General features: G+C 37.7%; 1 protein-coding gene across 1 annotated transcript in view; it reads left to right on the top strand.

Annotated features, from left to right (window-relative positions):
* Cmpk1 (cytidine/uridine monophosphate kinase 1) overlaps positions 1–11,248 on the top strand; it is a 42,007-nt gene extending 30,759 nt beyond the window's left edge. The window contains exons 3-6 of the mRNA XM_046469449.2: positions 6,987–7,139; positions 8,565–8,641; positions 8,880–8,976; positions 10,170–11,248. Coding sequence (XP_046325405.1) covers positions 6,987–7,139; positions 8,565–8,641; positions 8,880–8,976; positions 10,170–10,211 — 369 coding nt within the window. The 3' untranslated portion in view covers positions 10,212–11,248. The remainder of the gene's footprint in view (positions 1–6,986; positions 7,140–8,564; positions 8,642–8,879; positions 8,977–10,169) is intronic.
* The last annotated feature ends 8,375 nt before the right edge of the window (positions 11,249–19,623 follow it).

Genomic DNA, 19,623 nt, shown 5'->3' with positions numbered 1-19,623 from the left:
CAATCTTTAATATCTATAGCTAAAACATGCCAGGTTTTTGGCAAAGCAGACAATTGAGGAATCCCTGATTGAGCAGGTCCCATAATAACCATCTCATTATTAATGGCTCTTAAATCTTGCAATAATCTCCATTTACCAGATTTCTTTTTGATGACAAAAATGGGAGTATTATGGGGAGATACGGAAGGTTGTATATGTCCTTCTGCTAATTGTTGTTTTACCAGATCATGGGCTACTTGAATCTTTTCTTTAGTCGGGGGCCACTGAGGAACCCACACTGGTCTTTCTGATTTCCAAGTAATTTTGATTGTCTCAGTGGCCCTTTCTGAAAATCCAACCCATGTCTGTCTGTTCCTTGATCTATTTGTATTGGTGCTACTATACCTTGTTCTTGTTCTCCTAATCTTTTTTCTTTCCTAAAACCTTGTCTAGCCCTAGTAGTGGGCGCATTAGGATTGATGTTATTTGTTAATGTCAAACCTAATTGATCTAGGACATCTCGTCCCCATAAATTTATAGGAAGATGATCCAATACATATGGCTGTATAGTTCCTTCACATCCTTCAGGATCCTTCCAATCTAATATCATTGAACTTCTATGGGGATTAGTCGCCACTCCTAGGCCTCGAAGCGTGTGAGTGGCTTGTTGTAATGGCCAATGTTTTGGCCATTCTTGATGAGATATGATGCTAACTAAGGTCAGCACCTGTGTCCAGTAGCCCATTAAACTCATGTCCTTGAATATTTAGTTTTAGCATTGGGCGAGAATCTAAATTTAAAGACAGCATAGCCCAATCTACACCTGTGGAGCCTAATCCCCTGGAACCTCTTTCTACACTACGGCTGGAGAATTTATCATGTAGGCTGGGTATTATTAACAACTGTGCTATTCTATCTCCTGGTGAAATTACTGATATACCTCTTGGAGAACTAGCTATAATTTTTATTTCACCTACATAATCGGGATCAATTACCCTAGGACTTATCATAAGTCCTTTTAATGTAGATGAACTACATCCCAATAATAAGCCTACTGTTCCTTGGGGAAGAGGTCCTTTTACTCCTGTGGGAATGATTTGAACTCCCATCTCTGGAGTTAGTACTGCTCTGGCAGAGGCGCAGATGTCCAACCCTGCGCTCCCTTGGGTTTGATGAGGGATTTAATGGACAATGTGTCCTGGGCACTACCCTGATGGTGTTGCTGGGTTCCTCCACTGCCCCGTATATTTGTGGTTGTGGGCCCCGGAGCATTGGGCCCCCCAGTGTGTTTTTTGGCAATGGAGCCTGATGCCTTTCTCCACGATATCCGTTTTTTGATAAGGGAGTACCCTCTATGGTGGTTTGAGAACGGCATTCATTAGCCCAGTGTCTCCCTCTACGGCATCGTGGGCAAATACCCGGTATTCTATTCCTTTGATACCTACTTTTGTTAAACCCTCCTCCTATGGGGCAATTCCTTTTAAAATGTCCTGTTTGTTCACAATTGTAGCATGTTTTTGGCCTGGCATCTAAAGCCTGTTGTACTGCAGCTGCCAAGACTTGCCCTTGTTCATTAATGTCTCTACATAATTTAATATATGTGTTTAAATCTTCATGTCTCCATGGTCTAATGACCTCTCTGCAGCAATGATTTGCTTGGTCAAAAGCCAGTTGTTTTATTAATGGCATTGCCTGTTCTGTATCCCCAAAAATTCTGGAAGCTGTTTGAAGAAGCCTATCTACAAATTCAGCGTAAGGTTCATTAGTTCTCTGTATTACCTTAGATAGCTGACCTTGTAAAGTCTTCCATGCCCTAACTGCGTCTGCAGCAATTTGTGCATATATAGCAGGATCATATTCAATTTGTTGCCGTTGACCCTCATAAGGTCCTTTTCCTAACAACATATCTAGATTTCTTTGAGGGTAACCAGCTGCTGCATTTCGCCTAGCTGTCTCCGTGCAAAATTCCTCATTGGCAACCTTCCATAACAAATATTGTCCTCCATTTAGCACAGATTTACACATGCTAGCCCAATCTGCTGGCGTCATGTCCAAGTTAGTAATGGACTCGACCATGCTTACCGTAAAGGGTGCTTGGGGACCATAGGTTGTTACAGCCTCCTTTAACTGCTTCACTGTTTTAAAATCTAAAGCCCGGTGAATTCGCTGCCCTCCTACCTGTTCAAGTACAGGGCATGCTAATCTTTGAGGTCCTGTCTCAGGATCCCATTTATCAACTACGGGGTTTGAGGGCCACTCAGCTGTCTCCATAGGTGGGGCTGTTGGTTGAATTACGCCCTCTGGTGATAAAACGGAGTTAGTAATAGCCTCCTGTTGTGGTCTTTTTCCTAATAACCCCTTTTCCTTTAAATTATCTTCCCCTGTCTGACTAGCTCGAGAGACCTTCTCTTTTGCTTGATCTAAAATGTCTTTCTCCATGGTCTGAACCTCTAACAATTTACTTAATACCTTTTCCATTTGTTTTTTTACTAATTTCTAATCTACTATAAAGATAATGCAACCCAATAAGATAACACAAAACAAAACCGAAACTGAATGAAACAAAAATGGAATAAAAAATTTCTCTTCCTCAGGGCCGACAAACTTCATACCTTTAGCCAACCATTTTTCCCAGTTTGCCTGAGAAATTTCTAGGGATAGGCAGCTTGAAACAAAAACAAAATAAATCAAAACAAGAACACATTGTTTTTTGAAATGGTCACCCATTCTCTTGCCTTCCCTCAGGGGCGAGCAATTTCACTTACCTCCAAGTTTCAGACGTTCCGCGTACAGGCCACCAAATGCCGCAGTCTGGCTGGGCACAAAATCACGAGCCACTCACAGCCTTGTAGATTCAAACAGCAACTCTTTATTCTCGAACTGTCACTCTACAAACACGTTCTGGGCCCAAATCACGTTCTGGGCAAAATCCCAAAATACTCTCTGAATCCCAGGAGAACTCAAGGAGAACTCCCTGGGAACTCAATGAGCAGGCGGGCCTGAGGCGCAGGATACGCCCTATTCCCAGCAGGATACACCTTAAACCTGGAACCGCCCTGGTCCTTGAGCAAGGTCACCTTACATGCAATGACACTGCAAATGACCTGGGTCATGCCATGCGTCATTCTTACTTAGCAATGGCCCTCAGCAGTTCTTTTTCTAGGGCTTTGAGATGTAATGTTAAATTAGTTATTTGGTGACTTTCTATTTTTTTAATTCATTGCTGGTTTCTTCTGCTATCCATTGGTCATTAAATAATGTATTATTTAGAGTCCAGGTGTTAGTGTATTTCATTTTTTATTTTATCGTTGATTACTAATTTCATTCCATTATGATCTGATAGAATGCAAGGTATGATATTTCTCTCTCTCTTTTTGTATTTGCCTAAAGTTGCTTTGTGGCTTAAGATATGGTCTATTTTAAAGAAGGATTCATGTGCTGCTGTGAAGAAAGTATATTCAGTCATTGATGGATGAAATATTCTATACATGTCTATTAAATTATTTGTATTTTTTAGTTGTATATCTTCTTCATTTAGTTTTTGTTTGGAGACTATCTAGTGGTGAGAGCTGCATTAAAGTCACTCAGTATTATTGTGTTGTTGCTGCGCCCCTCCCCTGATTCAGGCAATGGCAAGGCCCTACTGAGGTGGATGGCGCAAGGCGTCCATCCTCTGGAGGAGCACAGTATATTTCTGGGAATGGGCTGGTTTGTTTTTGTATTCCGTTAATAAGTATAGTTATGACTTCTCATATGACCATTAAGTATGAAGGAAAAAACATGACTTTTCCAATTAATGCAACTACTTCTAAAGAATGGATCTGTTTGCTCTAAATGCAGTGATTCAGCTGTGGAGCATAAATTGTTAATGTCTAATGAAAAACTCCCTGTATTCCTGTCAAGGAAGTTTTTGAGAAATTAAATTAAAATCTAGAGAAGAAAAATTAATGTTAAGAAGACAGATTAGTGCTTAGTACTGGGCAACTTGTTCTTGTTCCTGTGCACAATGGTTTGTGCTCTTACTCTTTTTTGATTAAAATTAATAACAAGTCAACCACTTGCTGTAACCATGGCACCGGTTCCAGTCAGTAAGTCAAGAAAGAATAGTCAAGGTATAGGCCAATAGTTTGGGACATTTGTAACTATTATTAAAAGTTAACTTAAGCAGAAACAGCTCAAAGCAAAATGTGAACTGAAAGTACAAATGCTTGCTTATGCATAAGCCAAGATACATTCTTCTATTCTAATTGTAGCTACGTAATATTTTGTTTCTTTGAATAATGATTCCTGTTTTGTAACCACAAAGTACTGTGAGCCTGCCAAAATGAAAAGTATATATGATTAACTTCACAAGTAAAGATTGGGATCAACACCTTCACTTTGGTGTCCTGTTGTTTCTCCACCTCGCTTTCGCCGACTCCTCACCATCCGTTTGTCTCCTGAGACCCCCTGTTGGAGCTGGTCTCGGACATGTTGTGATCTGTTTGCTTCTTGAAATTGAAAATGGTTTGATGTATGTAGATGCTTCATTGTTTGTGGCATAAATATTTACAATTGTTATGTCTTATTGATGAATATTTTCCTTAAACAGCATGAAATGACCTTCTTTTTTCCTTCTGATTAGCTTTGGCTTGAAGTCCACTTTATCTGATAAAAGGTTAGAAACCCCCTGCTTGTTTATGAGATAGATGAGAATGATGTTTTTTTCCCATCCTTTTACCTTCGGTGTGTGGATGACTTTGCCTATGAGATGAGTTTTTTGGAGGAGACAGCATATTATTAAGTCTTGTTTTTTAATCCAATCTGCCAGTCGATGTCCTTTGATTAATGCGCTTAGGCCATTTACATTCAGTGTTATTATTGAGAAATGATTTTTATTCCCTGTCATTTTTATCGATTTGTGGTTTTTAATTTGTATTAGTTTCTCTTTTGATTGACTTTTCTTCTAGTATAGTTCCTCCTTTTGCTTGTTTTCACTTTTATTTTTCATTTCTTCTTCATGAAAAATTTTATTGAGTATGTTTTGTACTGTGGGCTTTCTAGTTGTGAATTCTTTTAACTTTTGTTTGTCATGGAAGATTTTTATTTAATCATCAAATCTGAAGTTAATTTTGCTGGGTATAGTATTCTTGGCTGGCATTTATTTTCTTTCAGAGCTTGGTATGTATTATCTCGATACCTCCTAGCTTTGAGGGTCTGAGTTGAGAAATCAGCTGAGATCTGGATTGGTTTCCTTCTAAATGTGACCTGTTGTTTTTTTCTCTGGCAACTTTAAAATTCTATCATTACTCTGTATATTAAGCATTTTCATAATAATGTGCCTTGGTGTGGGTCTGTTGTAATCCTCCTTTATTTGATTTTTCCATTTCATTCTTATGATTTGTAAAATTTTCAGATATTATGTATTTGAAAAGATTGTGTATTCCTTTGGTTTATATTTCTGAGCCTTCATCTATCCTAATAAATCTTATATTTGGTCTTTTCATGTTATCCCATATTTCTTGCAAGTTCTATTCATGTTCTCTTAACATCTTTTTTACATGGTCAACTTTATTTTCAAGATTATATATTTTGTCCTCATTGCCTGAAACTCTGTTTTCCAAGTGGTCTAGTCTGCTGGTGATACTTTCCATTGAATTTTTAAATTGTTTATTGAGTCTCTCATTTTGAGAATTTCTTCTTGATTTATCTTTTTTTAAAAATTTTTTCTTTATTTAAATGATCTTTCACTTCCTGTACTTTCTCTGATTTTACTCCTTATATTACCCTTTCCCTTGCAGATCAGTTTAACTATGAACATTCTGAACTCCTTCTCTGACATTTCTTCCACTGTGGTATCAATGGATTCTGTTATGCAAGTATTTTGTTTTGTTTGGGGTGATTTGTTCCCTTGCTTTTTCATGCTGTTCGTGTGTTTACCCATCTAATTGTATGGATCTGAAGTAGTAGAGTTTCTACACTGTGGACTTAACAGGGTCCCTGAATGTTTAGGGGGAGACAAATAATAATGATAACTAATGCAAACAACATACAGCATTAAGCAGATAGTTCGTGCTATGACATCTACAGTTGCAAGAATGACAAAACATTTACCCTGAGGTGAGAAACCTTCCTTCATCCTGGCCTTCTGTCATGATGCTCTGCCTCCCCTCAGTACCAGAGAGATGAAGTCAATTGACCATGGACTGAGACCCCTGAAACCATGAACCAAAATAAACTTGAGATCTGGAGAAGTTTGAGTCTTTAGTCCCCGATACATCCTTGTTTCCTGGTATATAGTCTTTCTTCCTTAGAAGTCTGTCAATTCCTTTGATGTGTCCATTTCTGATTCATTTCACCCCACTCTTAATTTTCTGGTAGAGGCTGAACGCAGGATTCTTTTTTTCCCCATTATGCTTGTTTCACTTGGACCAAATATTTAAGCTGATGTCTGCATCAATGCACAGAAAAATAATTAAATAGAGAAGAGTAGAGAAACAAAGAAGAAATGAAAATATAATATTGAGGATAAAGATAGCTGCCACTCTCTTGCTCAGCTCTGATGAAAGAGCAGGGCTTTCTGGCACTCACAGAGCTGCTGCTAAAGGAAGGCAGGATAGCCTTTACTAACCCATTTTGTCCCATTGTCCCAGATGTGGAACCCCTATAAAAACTTAAATATAGTATATAATATGTAATACAATTATATAGCACATAATATATAATTATATAATAGAAGACAGTTATAATATAGTGATTATAATATTAATAAACATAATAATATATAAGCTCTAGATGATTATTTACAGTCTATTTTAATGCCCCCATGTCAGTTTCATTGGGATATCTGCAAAACTGAAAACTTGAGACTTGAACAGCAACAACTACTGAATTTTCTCTCCTGAATAAAAGTTTTGAGGATATAAAACTGGAAATGAAAAGAAAACAATAACAAAACACCACAGATCCACTATTCTGCTTAAGAAATTTGTTAATGTAGTACTAAAACTTAAATCTTTTTTCTTTAGGAAATGGATCAAACAATGGCTGCCAATGCTGAGAAGAATAAGTTCTTGATTGATGGATTTCCAAGAAATCAAGACAATCTTCAAGGTTGGAACAAGACCATGGATGGGAAGGCAGAAGTATCTTTTGTTCTGTTTTTTGACTGTAATAATGAGGTAAGACAATCAGCTTTAAGCAACTGATTGTCACCTATTAAGAGAAAAACTAAGTGATTTTATTTCTATTTGCATTTTTTTTTTAAATCAGTATTTTTCCAGTTGGTAGACTGGGTGAACAGAACAGGACTATCTTGCTGTTGGAGTACTAACAGCTGCTTGACATCAGCAGTTTGGTGAACCTAAAATTTGCTTTAATTTCACAATAACAAGAATCAGTTCTTTTAAATTTAAGAATTGCCATGCATGGCTAGGTACAGTGGCACACACTTGTAATTTCTGCTATGGAGGCATCAGTTCAAGGCCAGACTGAGCAACTGAGGCCCTGTCTCATAATAAAACTTAAACAAAAACAAAAAAGGCTAGAGGTGTAACTCAGTGGTAGAGTATCCCTATGTTCAATCTTAGTACTGCAATAGAAAAGGGGGGGGGGGGGATTGACATGCACCATAATGTTATGTAATGAAACTGAACTACTACTTTTTAAAATATGCAGTGTTCTCAGAGAGTGTATTGTTTACTAGGGGGGGAAAAAACTTTTCTGGAAAGTTAGGGAGGCTTTCTTTTTAAAAGAAACCTGCAGTATAGCCCTGTTCACTTCTAAGAATGAAATGGTCTTGAAAAAAGCAGGAAAGAGTTCTTTTTTTACCTCCCCCACTTTTTCTAATAACATGCCCAGACATACCTTTAAATAACTAAATGAATTTCTTATTTAACTAAAAGGCCTGACTGTCTGACAACTGCTGTGATATAAATTTCATTAAATTAATGCCAACAGCCTGAAAGAATAAGAATCTAAAGTACTGCCTTAAAGGAAGTTGGCTATTCTTAGGTTGAGTTACAGATGTGCCTTTGGTAGAGTCTTGCTGCAGCCTTTGAGTTATTTTAAATGTAACTCTTCTTCTAACCCCCAAAAATGTGTTTTCACTTATCCTTCAAAGTTAACTTTAGAATGTTACCACAGCTTTATAACTAAAAAATGTTTATTCACAATTAACAATAAATGCTTTTTTCAAATATGTTGACTCTTAAATATTTGGATATTTATGGAATTATTGTAAAGTAAGCAAAAATGAAACAAAGTTTGAGGCATGTAATTCATACCTAATAAGTTAATAATATATCCGAGATGGAACCATACACATACAGATCTTCTTTTTATTGCGGTTTGAAAAAAATATACACAGGAAAAACTGAGTCATGAATGAATTCTTATTATGTTCTGTACTTATTTAACCTAGTTTATATAAATTGAACCACATGTTTAATTTTAAAAAGAGTTGCATGTTGATTAATGAATTAGACACATTGGGTTTAATGCAGGATATTTTTGGTAGTTTTTTCAAACTTTTCAGGCTAAAAGAATGGCAAGCTCATATCTTTCTGTTTTTTAAATAACGTTTTTACTTAAATATCTCTTTTTAGATCTGTATCGAACGATGTCTTGAGAGGGGAAAGAGTAGTGGTAGGAGTGATGACAACAGAGAGAGCTTGGAAAAGAGGTACTTTTCAGTTTTTACATTTAATCATCTCAATCCCAGTGTGGACCTTGAGTGACATATTAAATTCCTGTCCTGTTTTAGTGTAGAAAACTAAATTAAAAGGTTCTGCTGATACAGGTGCAGTGGCTTATGTAAGGAGAGGATGCTGAGGCATTTGGGTTGGGCCTAATGTCCTCTGAGCCATTCTGTAACATGGAAGAAGATACCTAGAATCTTATGATATTTGCTTCTTTTACAGAATTCAGACTTACCTTCAGTCAACAAAGCCAATTATTGACTTATATGAAGAAATGGGGAAAGTCAAGAAAATAGACGCTTCTAAGTCTGTTGATGAAGTGAGTGTCCCTGGCCTGTTTTTGAGAAAGAGTCAAGTGAAAATGTGATTATTTCTTCAGAAGTAGGCAGGAGTAAAATAAAAACTAACGACAGATTAGTTTGTTTGCTTTTCAAGACACTTGAGAATCAACGAGAAAATAGGTTTTTCTCTCTTTTGAATATCAGGTCTAAAATAGGTTTTACAACTTCACATTTGTTCTTCATGAGAAGTGGGTGGTTTATTCATTCTAAATCTCTTTTCCTAAACACTGGAACATTGGTATTTTGATCGCTGTGATTTGGATCATTTAATTTTTTTAAAAAAATCTATAGTGTGACTGGCAAGTCATCTAATGCAAGAGCTCCACAGTACTTTCTCCTTTTTCATCACAGAACACATAGTTCCAAAGGTGCAGTGTTTCCACAACTCATCTCTGCCTTCATAAATCAATGATCTCTAAATTGTGATTTGAACCTATAGTGTCTGCACATTTTCTAGTGTTTCTTAGTTCATTAATTGCTCTTTCCCTTATTTTTTTGACTCGCCTTTCTTTTATATTCATAAGATAGAAAGGTCCAGAAGAAGAATATTCAGTGAATCTTTTTTAAAATCTGTTACCACTTTCTGTAGAGGTAATACATAAGAAAACTTCATTTTTTAGAATTAGAACTAAGGAAATAAGCCACTTCAGTTTACATTTTTACTAAAGTATTGATAGCCTATCAAGAAGTATGTTTTGAGTTGGTTGAGGTGATACATGCCTGTAATCTTATGACTTTGGAGACTGAGGCTAGCCTGGGCAGTTTAGTGAGACCTGTCTCAAAAAAAAAACCTATCTGGGGATGTGGCTTATTCATGGAGTGCCCTCGGTTCTATACCCAGTATGGCAAAACAAACAAAAAATTATGTTTTATCCTAAAAGCATCAATAAAATTGAATGCACATGTTTGTAATTTTATGTTTATGATGTCTAAAGTGAAATAGATGAACCTAAGAAATTATGTGATTTTAAAAAATAGATCCATTTTAAAAATTAATATAATATTGGTTTTAATAACAATTTATCTGTATGATAGGGTTTTTTTTTTTGTCCCCCATTTTGCCCACTCTTCATCCCATGCCATCTCCATGCTGTGAACTGAATCCATGGCCTTGCATATGTTATATGGTGTTTCACTGTCTGGTTTTAAAATTATTCTTTTTTCTTCACAGGTTTTTGATGAAGTTGTGAAGATTTTTGACAAAGAAGGCTAACTCTAAACCTGAAAGCATCCTTGAAATCATGCTTGAATATTGCTTTGATAGCTGCTATTACAACCCCTTTTAAAGGCAATTTTAATCTTCAAAATTACATCTCAATTAATGACTAGAAAATACATAGTAAGACAAGACAAAGTAAATTTTTATGGTGTTTTTTTCTTTTTGATTTGTTTTTGGTCACAGGAGTAGACAGTGAATTCAGGTTTAATTACTTCTTAGTTATTATGGTGCTCACAAAACAAAGAAGGGTATCAGCTAGTTCTTTGATTTTATTAACGACTGTCCTTTTTATAGTTTGTGCCTTCTGTGAGCAAAATTTTTTAGTATGCATGTACATCCCTTTAGTAATTACAACATGTTAGAATTAGGGATTCCCACTTCTTTTCTTGCAGGTTTTAAATTTCTAACCTCTTAATTGAATTTGTGGACCAAATTTCAAAGGAATTATTTTGTGTAGTCAGTTCTTGTGCGAGGTGTTTGGTAAACAAACTCATAAAATGGATTCAAACAGTGTTTTAGTATTTATGAAATAACTGACCATTTCCTATAGTAAGATGGGAAAACTTAGGCTTTGATTTACTTCAACTTGCACAAAGTTGTATGTCAGAGCTTCCAGGGTTTGGGTTGGGGGCACGAGGGGTTCAGAGCCTGGAGGAATTGTCAGTTTTATTCTGACATAATCTGAGGATATGGAGTAAGGATCACCTCTAATTTCTTGTGTTCCTTATGCTCAATTGTATAGTGCTATTCATTTAGTAAACTGATCTTAACACAATTCCTAGCAGTGGAACCTTGAAATGCATGTGCTAGATTTATACTAAAATGATTCAGTTCTCATTTTAGCAATGCTTCCAAGTCTTTTTTTGAGACTAAATATAGGGATAAGATAAATTGTAAAACAACCTAATGATTAAAGTTCCCATTTGCATTTTATTTTCTGAAATACTTTTTTCATAGTTACTTGTTTTAAAAGATTTTAAAAATCATTGCACTTTGGTCAGAAAAAATAATAAATTTATCTTACAAATGTTTGATTCCCTTCCTGGCTACTTTTGTTTAGTAAATTGGGGGGGGGGGGGTGGCATCACACTGAAGCATTGAAAGGCACAAAATTTTAAAAAGGCTCGAGTCCATTCTTCCTTTAAAATCTCTGAGAAATTTTTTTCTCCTTCTCTCACTAATGCTAAGTAGTAACCATGGTGTCTCTCTCTCTCTTTCTTTTTGGTGGTGGTACAACTTGGGATTAAACCCAGGGGTACTCTACCACTGAGCTACATCCCAGCCCTTTTTTTTTTTTTTTTGTTTTGAGACACAGTTGGTGCCCTGGCTGGCCTTGATTTGCAGTCCTCCTGCGGCAGCCTCCTTAGTAGCTGAGGTTACAGGTGTGTGGCACCATGCCTGGCTCCTAAGTTCTTAATAGAGAGTTCTTAAATGTTTTTCATTTTCAAGACTTAAATTACTTGGTATACAGGGTTAAATAAGGCATGGAATTTTTTAATAATTAAGTTTTATATTTAAAGTTATTGGGAATAGTGAGAACAAGTTAATGGCTATTCTTATAATAGAATCATTTATTTCTAGGCACATTATGAAAGTGACTTACTAATGAGAAATTTTTCAATATATTTGCCATTAGAAAACAAAGTATCCCTTAGTACTATAATATATTGGCCACCAAAATTTATATTGATATTAATCTTGGTTTCTTGGAAGAGATTGTAGTTTTTTCTAAAACTTTAATCCATCCAATACAGAGGACCTTTATTAATGGTTTCATCATACCACTGTAGTGTGAAGCAAAAGTAAAGACTAAGGTTTTGAGAGCATTCCTAGTCACACAAGTAAATAAATCTGTCAGGTGGGAATCTAAATATTTATACCAACAACTGTGAGAGCATCCATACAGTTTTGAAGACTGCTGAGACTAGGTGTTTTGCCTCCTTTCATCAGGTATCTTTTTTTGGCATTTGAGAATAGAAACCAAGAAATTTGGTAATTACTAAATTATGAAGCTTTGTTTTTTGTTTGCTTTTAAGTAGAAAAAATATGTTGGCAAGATTGAATTTTGTAGTTGATTGAGATACATCTGATTTCACTAGTTTGGTCATTCCATTTGTTAAAGATATAGTCACTAAGACATTCTTCAGTTTCTGGAAAGTCCCTAATTTGAGCCTTACTGTGTTGCTGTGTTTCTTTAAATTATTTCCATTCTGTGATGTTGAATGTGTATAAGTTATTTAGTAAAATAATCCGAATAAATTTTGTACTAAGGCCTTTTGTATTTGCTGGCTCAGATTTTTGTTCTCTTAAGCATATTAAAGATCAAGAAGTATCATATTTAACATGTGGGTTCTCAAAAGGCAAAAGCAGAATTCAGATCTGGGAGAATTTTCTGCCCTGTGTATTATGTTTGGGCATCTTGACTTAGGTGGGAAGCATGCCTTTATCCCATTTCTTCAAGAAGTAATTTGGGCCAGGCACAGTGGTGCGTCCCTGTAATCCCAGCAATTTGGAAACTAAGGCAGGGGGATTGAATATTTAAGGTCAACCTCAGCAACTTAGTGAGACCCAGTCTCAAAATAAAAAAACAACTGGGAATATAGCTCAGTGGTAATGTACCCTTGGGTTCAATTTGTAGTATGTTTAAAAAAAAAAAAAAAGTAGTTGTTGTAGTAATCTGGATTCAGTCACATGCAGCCTGTTTCATTACTGTGGGAAGCATCATTTGTTTGCCTTTGAGAGGGAAATTGATAGCAGGCAATGGGTCTCAGAAGGGCTTTTGTGGATTTATGGCTTTGTCCTTGTGATTATAGTGGTTGTCAAATATTCCAGTGGTTCTTGAAGATAATAGCAATTGAAGAAATAGGCCAAACTGGTTAGCATCTCTTCCCTGGAGTTTTGGGTCTTCATCTTCAAACGGGTACTAATCGCACAAACCGTAGTGCTCAAATATTCCAGGAGTTTTCTGTCTAAAAAAACTCTGATATGCATAGATTTTCAGATGTCTCAGGCATTCTTACATATTCTTATTTCAGTTCTCCCCAATCTACCTGCATCTTCACCTAAATTAAGTACTCCTTAATTCTAACCATCTTTCTTTCTTTTTTTTTTCTTTCACTGAAGAAAGGCAAACAATGGTCCTAATGACCTATTCCTTTATTTCCTCTTCCCTGAGGCCAGTATAAGTATTTGCTTGGATCCAGGTGTGCTTGGGATGGGTGATATTCATATGGGAATTCATTAATCCCTGAAGGCCACCATCTTTCTGTTGGGAGAGCTGAAGGAAGAAATTGAATTTAAGGTCATGGCTAACCATACTAGCTCCAGCATCCCTTAGGCTCAGACCTTTATGGAGTCCTGCTGTGTCTGCTCTTCAGAGCAGAACCTGCTTCTCTCAGGTCCATCTTCAAGGAGGTTTTTCTTTCTTGGGCTTGCCTTCCTAAATCCCAATTCTAAGAAGAGATTTTACTTATTTATTTAGGGGAGACAGGGAGGTAATAAGTCAGAAAATTTCTGTTTGTATGAAGTTGTTTCAGACAGAGAATTATTATTTTACTTATGATATATTTTGAAGTAACTATACATTCTAAACATTGACCTTGACAGCCTAACCAATTAGAGGAAACCATCTTCAGAGGCAAGTTGCCATTACCACTTCATACCCACCAGTAACAAGGACTTTGGCTCCTCACATGGGCCTGTAAGTGCCCAGTGGTTAGCTCAAAGCAGAATAAAAAACTTGGTATCTCTGCCTTTGTTTTGCATCTGTCCCTTTGTTCTGAGTCAGTCACCTTGGATTCCAGGAACAATAGGTTTCATCAATAAGCATCTTACGATGAATGGAAACTACCTCCAAGGCAACAACCACTTTCTTACTGCAGCCTACAAGGCTGCCTGACCAATCCTGAGATAATCATCAGCCAAACCACCCTATGACCAAGATTGCTTGACTGCACACTTTGGTTCATGTCAGTTCTCCCAAAGACAGGGCTGAGACACTGATCACCTATACCCTGTAGGGCCATATTGATTAAAGTTCCTTTTTGCTTTTCACCATTCCTTTTTTCATTTGGTTTTTGGGGCAAATGGCTAGACCTAATTTTTGGGGCCCTTCCCATCAGGCCTCTGGCCTGGAATCTGGTAACACACCACACTTAGTGTGGTTACAGATATACTCTACAGGTTGTCTTCTACACAGTAGAATCAAAAGCCATTAAGCAATATACATGTAATTAGCTTATGTGTCCTCATTTGGGTGAATAACCACATTTAGGAAGAAAGTTAAAAAAAAAAAAAATTTAAAGCCACAATGCAAACTTTGTAAATGTTCCTGTACTAATTTCTTGAAATCTTCCTGGAAAGAGTATGCTACTGAGCATATATATATGTATCTTTTCACAGCAAACCAGTTTTCAGAGATGCTGATCCCTGTGACTGGTATTCAGAGTTGGTTACAGGTAGGTTACATCTTTGGGCATTGTGTTTGTCAGCAGACCAAAGAATGACAATAGCAAAATAATAATTATTATAGCAAAATAGTTTTAAACTTGTCTGTTGATACAAAATACGTTTGAGATATTAAGTTTTTCGTTGCAAATTTCTAAGCTCTTCAAGTTTTCTGAGGATTCTGGGTTGAACTTTCTCATGCCCTGGTCCCAAAAGCTTCCAGTGCTGGGAGAACACTGAGTAAGTTCAGCAATCAGTACTTACACAAAATTGTGTGTTTGGCTCACCCTGACTTGTTTATTGGTTTTATAAAAAAACACTTTTACAAGTGGCTCCAAAGCAGCTGCCAAAAATTGGCCAGCTGAGTATCTGATCATGATGAGACTGTATCAAAATGACCTCATGATGTCAGGCTTTTTTTCCTCTTATTACTTGGTGCTCAGTAGGCACTATGTCCTATCCTCACCTGGGATAATGGTCAAGATGGACAAATTATTTGAAGGGGGGAGATGCTAACGTTTAATTGGCTTTTATATTGGATGAATTTATTCCCACATTGAAACAGTCAAGTTAAAACACCTGTGTCAGCTGGGTATCGTGTCACGTGGCTTAGTTAGCTTCTTGGGAGAGTTGGGTCGGGAGTATTGCTTGAGCCTGAGTTCAAGGGCAGCCTGGGCAACATAGTGAGACCTCCTTCTCAAAACAAAAGAAAAAACCCAGCTATATTAGAATTCCTCTGGTCTCAACAACTGTGACAGATGTTCATGTCATATACTATCAAACATGATTGGGCAGAGGCTGTAATTTATATCCCTTTCTCTATTTAGGGCCTTTTTTAGGTATAAGAGCTACTTGGGGAAAGAAGGTAACAATTGGACTTGAGGCTGCTACTGCTACTGTGTGTACTAATTCAAAGTTCCAAAATTCAGGTGATGGGCTGAGGCAGGGAGAGTAACACCCTTTTTTTAGAGAATTAGGATTTTGCAGGTTCTGTACCATACATGATGGCTCTTGTGGAGGCTGACTTATTCTATAGATTGTCACTCCTAACAGTATCATTTTCTTTCTTTTTTAAAATTTGAGTTAGGCAGGTACTCAATTTCTGTCTAAGTTGCTAAGGCTGGCTGTGAATTTATGATCATCCTGCCTTAGCCTCCCAAGTAGCTGGGATTGGGCATATACCACCATGCCAAATCAAAACTGTTTTATTTATTTATTTATTTGTTTGTTTATTTTTGTGGTGCTAAGGATCGAACCCAGAGCCTCATCCATACCACTGAGCCACAACCCCAAACAAACACCATTTCTTAATCTGTTCAGAAGTTTTCATAATCCCATTTCCTTCCTTTTAACGAGTGTTTTGTTGAAGAAAATGTGTTTTAGGAATGTGACTCCCCTTAATACCATCTATCTTCATTTATCTTTAGTTTGTGTTTTGAGTAATTTTTATGGATATTTCTGAGTTTAGTTTGCATATTTGATTTTAGAAAGTATTTATTACCATCAGCAAATTCATTTTATGGACCATACAGTTTATGGCTAATTGGTGAAATAATGGCAAGATACATATAGGAGGCGTTATCTCAGTCTGTAATCATGTTCATGCAAGGGTCTGTTGTCTTAATGTTAGCTAGCTTTTCACTAGCAAACCAGTTTTCAGAGATGCTGACTCCTGTAACTAGGATCAGAGTTGGTTGCAGGTAGGTTACATCTTTGGGCACTGTGTCTGTCAGCAGACCAAAGAATTACAATAGCAAAATAATAACTATTGTAACAAAATAGTTTAAAAAAATTGGCCCTGATACAAAATATGTTGGAGATATTAGGAATACAACAATCAATTAATATATGACCATTGCCCTTAGCAAACTCATTAGATAAATCCAGTGGTTTCTTAATTATTGTGTTTCAGCCTAGTGCTTTGAAGCTGGCAGTTTTTTTTTTTTTACCTCTGTGATCTCATTTTGTTGTCCCAACAATTCTGAGTCAGGTTGGAATAGTGATTTTACTTTTTCATGAATGATTAAATTGAGACCCAAAGAGTCCAAGTTAAATGTCTATAGCCATTAGATAGTTGTGGGATTTGGAACTGGAATCCAGATCTCTGAGCCTCACCCAATCTGCCTACCTATAATCAGGCAGTATGTCCTCTACCAGCCTTTCTTGGGCACTAGCCTAAGAAAATTTTTATTTTCTTTATTGTATTTATCACCTTGTGAAGTTACTTTGCTTGTTGCTGATCTCCCTTCTAGAATTTAAGTGTGAGGAGAGGAAAAAAACATTTAATTTTTTTTTCTTATCCCTACTTCCCAGATCCTAAACCAGTGCCGGAACAGTAGACACTCAATTAGTATTTGTTGAAAAAATAAACTGAAAAAAGTATTTTGGACAGCAGCCATCACTGAACTTTGGGTCTTAGTAGGGTCTGCTTGTGATACCTTTGGGATTCTATTTTCATTCCTCTTGAAGATTGTGAGCTGATAGTTATAAAGTACTAGGGGTAGGAAGGGAGTTGGATTTTGGACATCATCAGCTTCCCTCTCTTTTCAGTACAAAACTGAGAATGACTTAAAATGTAACTATCTTGGAAAAAAGGAGGGCCATGACCAGAAAACAAAGATTTGGTAAAAACCTTCCCCTCCCACCAATCTATATTCAATCTCTGTTGGTAGATTTTTTTTTTCCCCCACACAATACTGGGGATTGAATCCAGGGCTGTTTTACCACTGAACTACATCCCTAGCCCTGTTTTTGTATTTTATTTTGAGACAGGGTCTTGCTGAGTTGTGGAGGCTGACTTCAAACTTGTGATCCTCCTGCCTCAGCTTATTAGCTTTATTTAGCTAATAAATTCCAGGTGTGCACCACCATGCCTGGCTCTAACTCTTAATGACCCAGCATAGGGTAGATTCTTAGTAAACTTTTGTATAGTGGAAGAAGGAAAGTGACCTCCTTAGTGCCCTCCAGACAGTCTGGAGCAGAAGCTGGCCTAGAACCTGTGGTCCTTTCTCCCTGCTCTGGCTCCAGCATCAGCATGGTTTCACTGCTGTCATTCCCATCAAGGACTTGGACAGGCAAAATAGTATCTTGTGATGCTCTAGAGCCAGTTACTGTGTGACAGGACTTCATTTAGTAGCCAAGCATTTATTGAATTTTTGTATTTTAAACCATATTTAAGACAAAAACCAATGCCTCAGGCCTCACCTCCAGGAATTAAAGTTAGGTTTAAGTCTCCTGGGAGAAGGTGATCTAAACTAAATCAGTGGCTCTCAGATGTTGGAGTGTATCAAAATCACTTAGAGGGCTTGTTAAACCCACACTGTTGGCCCCCTGCCCAGTAAATCTACAGTGTGGTCAAGAATTTGCATTTCTTATAGAGTTTCAGGTGACACTGATATTGATACTTTGAGAACCAGTGTATTACACAAAGTGAACAGAACAGATAATGGAAACAGCCTTGCAGTTTGCTGGGCAAGGGACCACATCTTTTTGGTCTTTGTATCCACAGTGCCTAGCACAGAGTAGGTACTTAGTGTTTGGTGAATTGACAACTGGTGATAACCTTAATGAAAGCTTACATATTAAATAGTTGCCTCATCTTGCCATCCCTGAAGTTCATGGATTGAGGGGGGTGAATACTGTAAGAGGGTCCCAAATGTTCTCTCACAGGGAATTGTCAAATGGATACTGACATGTGAGCTGCCACTCTCTGAAAAGGTACAAAGAGCTCAAGGGACTACCGTTACTGTCTCCAACCTCCGAAAAGGATGGAGTCCATGTGTTCAGTGTGGCTTGAAGGCAGAGCTAGGGCTGAGGAGGCAAGGCCTTCTGTTAAAACTGCCCAGGAGTAAATTGGACTCCTGAGGACACGATGAATTTCCCATAACTGGAAATGTGCAAGCAGAGCCTGGGCACTGAAGCTTTCTAGCCCTGATTTTCAGGGACAATCCTATTCAAATCATAGCTATCTACCACCCCCTGGAACTTGAGGCACATTCTGTAGGCCCTTTTGAAACCCAGGACACAGAGGAAGGAGTTCCCCCTTGTTTTAGTCAGCGTTTTTGCTGCTGTGACTAAAAGACCCAACTAGAACAATTGGAGGAAAATTTTATTTGAGGGCTCACAGTTTCAGAGGTCTCAGTCTGTGGTAAGCTGGCTCCATTCCTTGGGGCTCCAGGTGAGGCTGAATATCATGGCAGAGGGAAGCGGCTCATGTGATGATCAGGAAGCAGAGACTAAGCTCAGCTCACCAAAATATATGCCCCAAAGGTATGCCTCCAATGACCCATCTCTTCCAGCCACACCCTACCCACCTTCAGGTACCACTCAGTTAATCTCTATCAGGGGATTAATTCACTGATTGGGTTAAGGTTCTCAGAAACCAATCATTCTCTAAACCTCCTTGCATTGTTTCACACATGAGCATTTGTGGGACACATCACATCCAAACCATAACACCCCCCATAGAAGTGGGGAGGGAAGGAGGAAGGGCATCATGAGGGTCTGTGTCTTCTCAGAACCCAAATACTGAGAAATTCTCTTAAGCCTCTGTTCCTGCTTCCTAGGTGCCTTTCTCAGTGCTTGGGGCAACCGCCCAACCAAGTTTGCTGGTGGAAGTATTGCTGGTGGCCAGGAGGTGACTGGATTGTAGTGGAGGAGAGAGGCAGCACTAGCAAGGAGATAGCAGTGAGGGATGGAGGAGACTCACCTAGGTGGAGGTGGTGAGGGTCCCTGTACCAACTAATGGGCAATAGGAGTGTGCAAAGATGAGATGAGGATGTACAAAGGGAAGACTTAGTGACAGGTGAAGGAATGTGGGTTCTGTTTTGTGGTTGAAGACTGGGTAACTGTTAAGCTGGATGAGTCAGTTCCACAAAGGCATTTAGATTGTGGAGGCTACTCTTGCTTTTCTCCTCTTCCTCCTCACTATAAGCTCCCTTGAGTTCTATTCTGAAACCCT

The sequence above is a fragment of the Marmota monax genome, unplaced genomic scaffold (genome assembly GCF_021218885.2).
Source record: "Marmota monax isolate L192 unplaced genomic scaffold, Marmota_monax_Labrador192_F-V1.1 WCK01_AAM20220418_F8-fsc00008, whole genome shotgun sequence".
NCBI classification, from domain to species: Eukaryota; Metazoa; Chordata; class Mammalia; order Rodentia; family Sciuridae; genus Marmota; species Marmota monax.
This window is presented reverse-complemented; position numbering and strand designations above follow the sequence as displayed.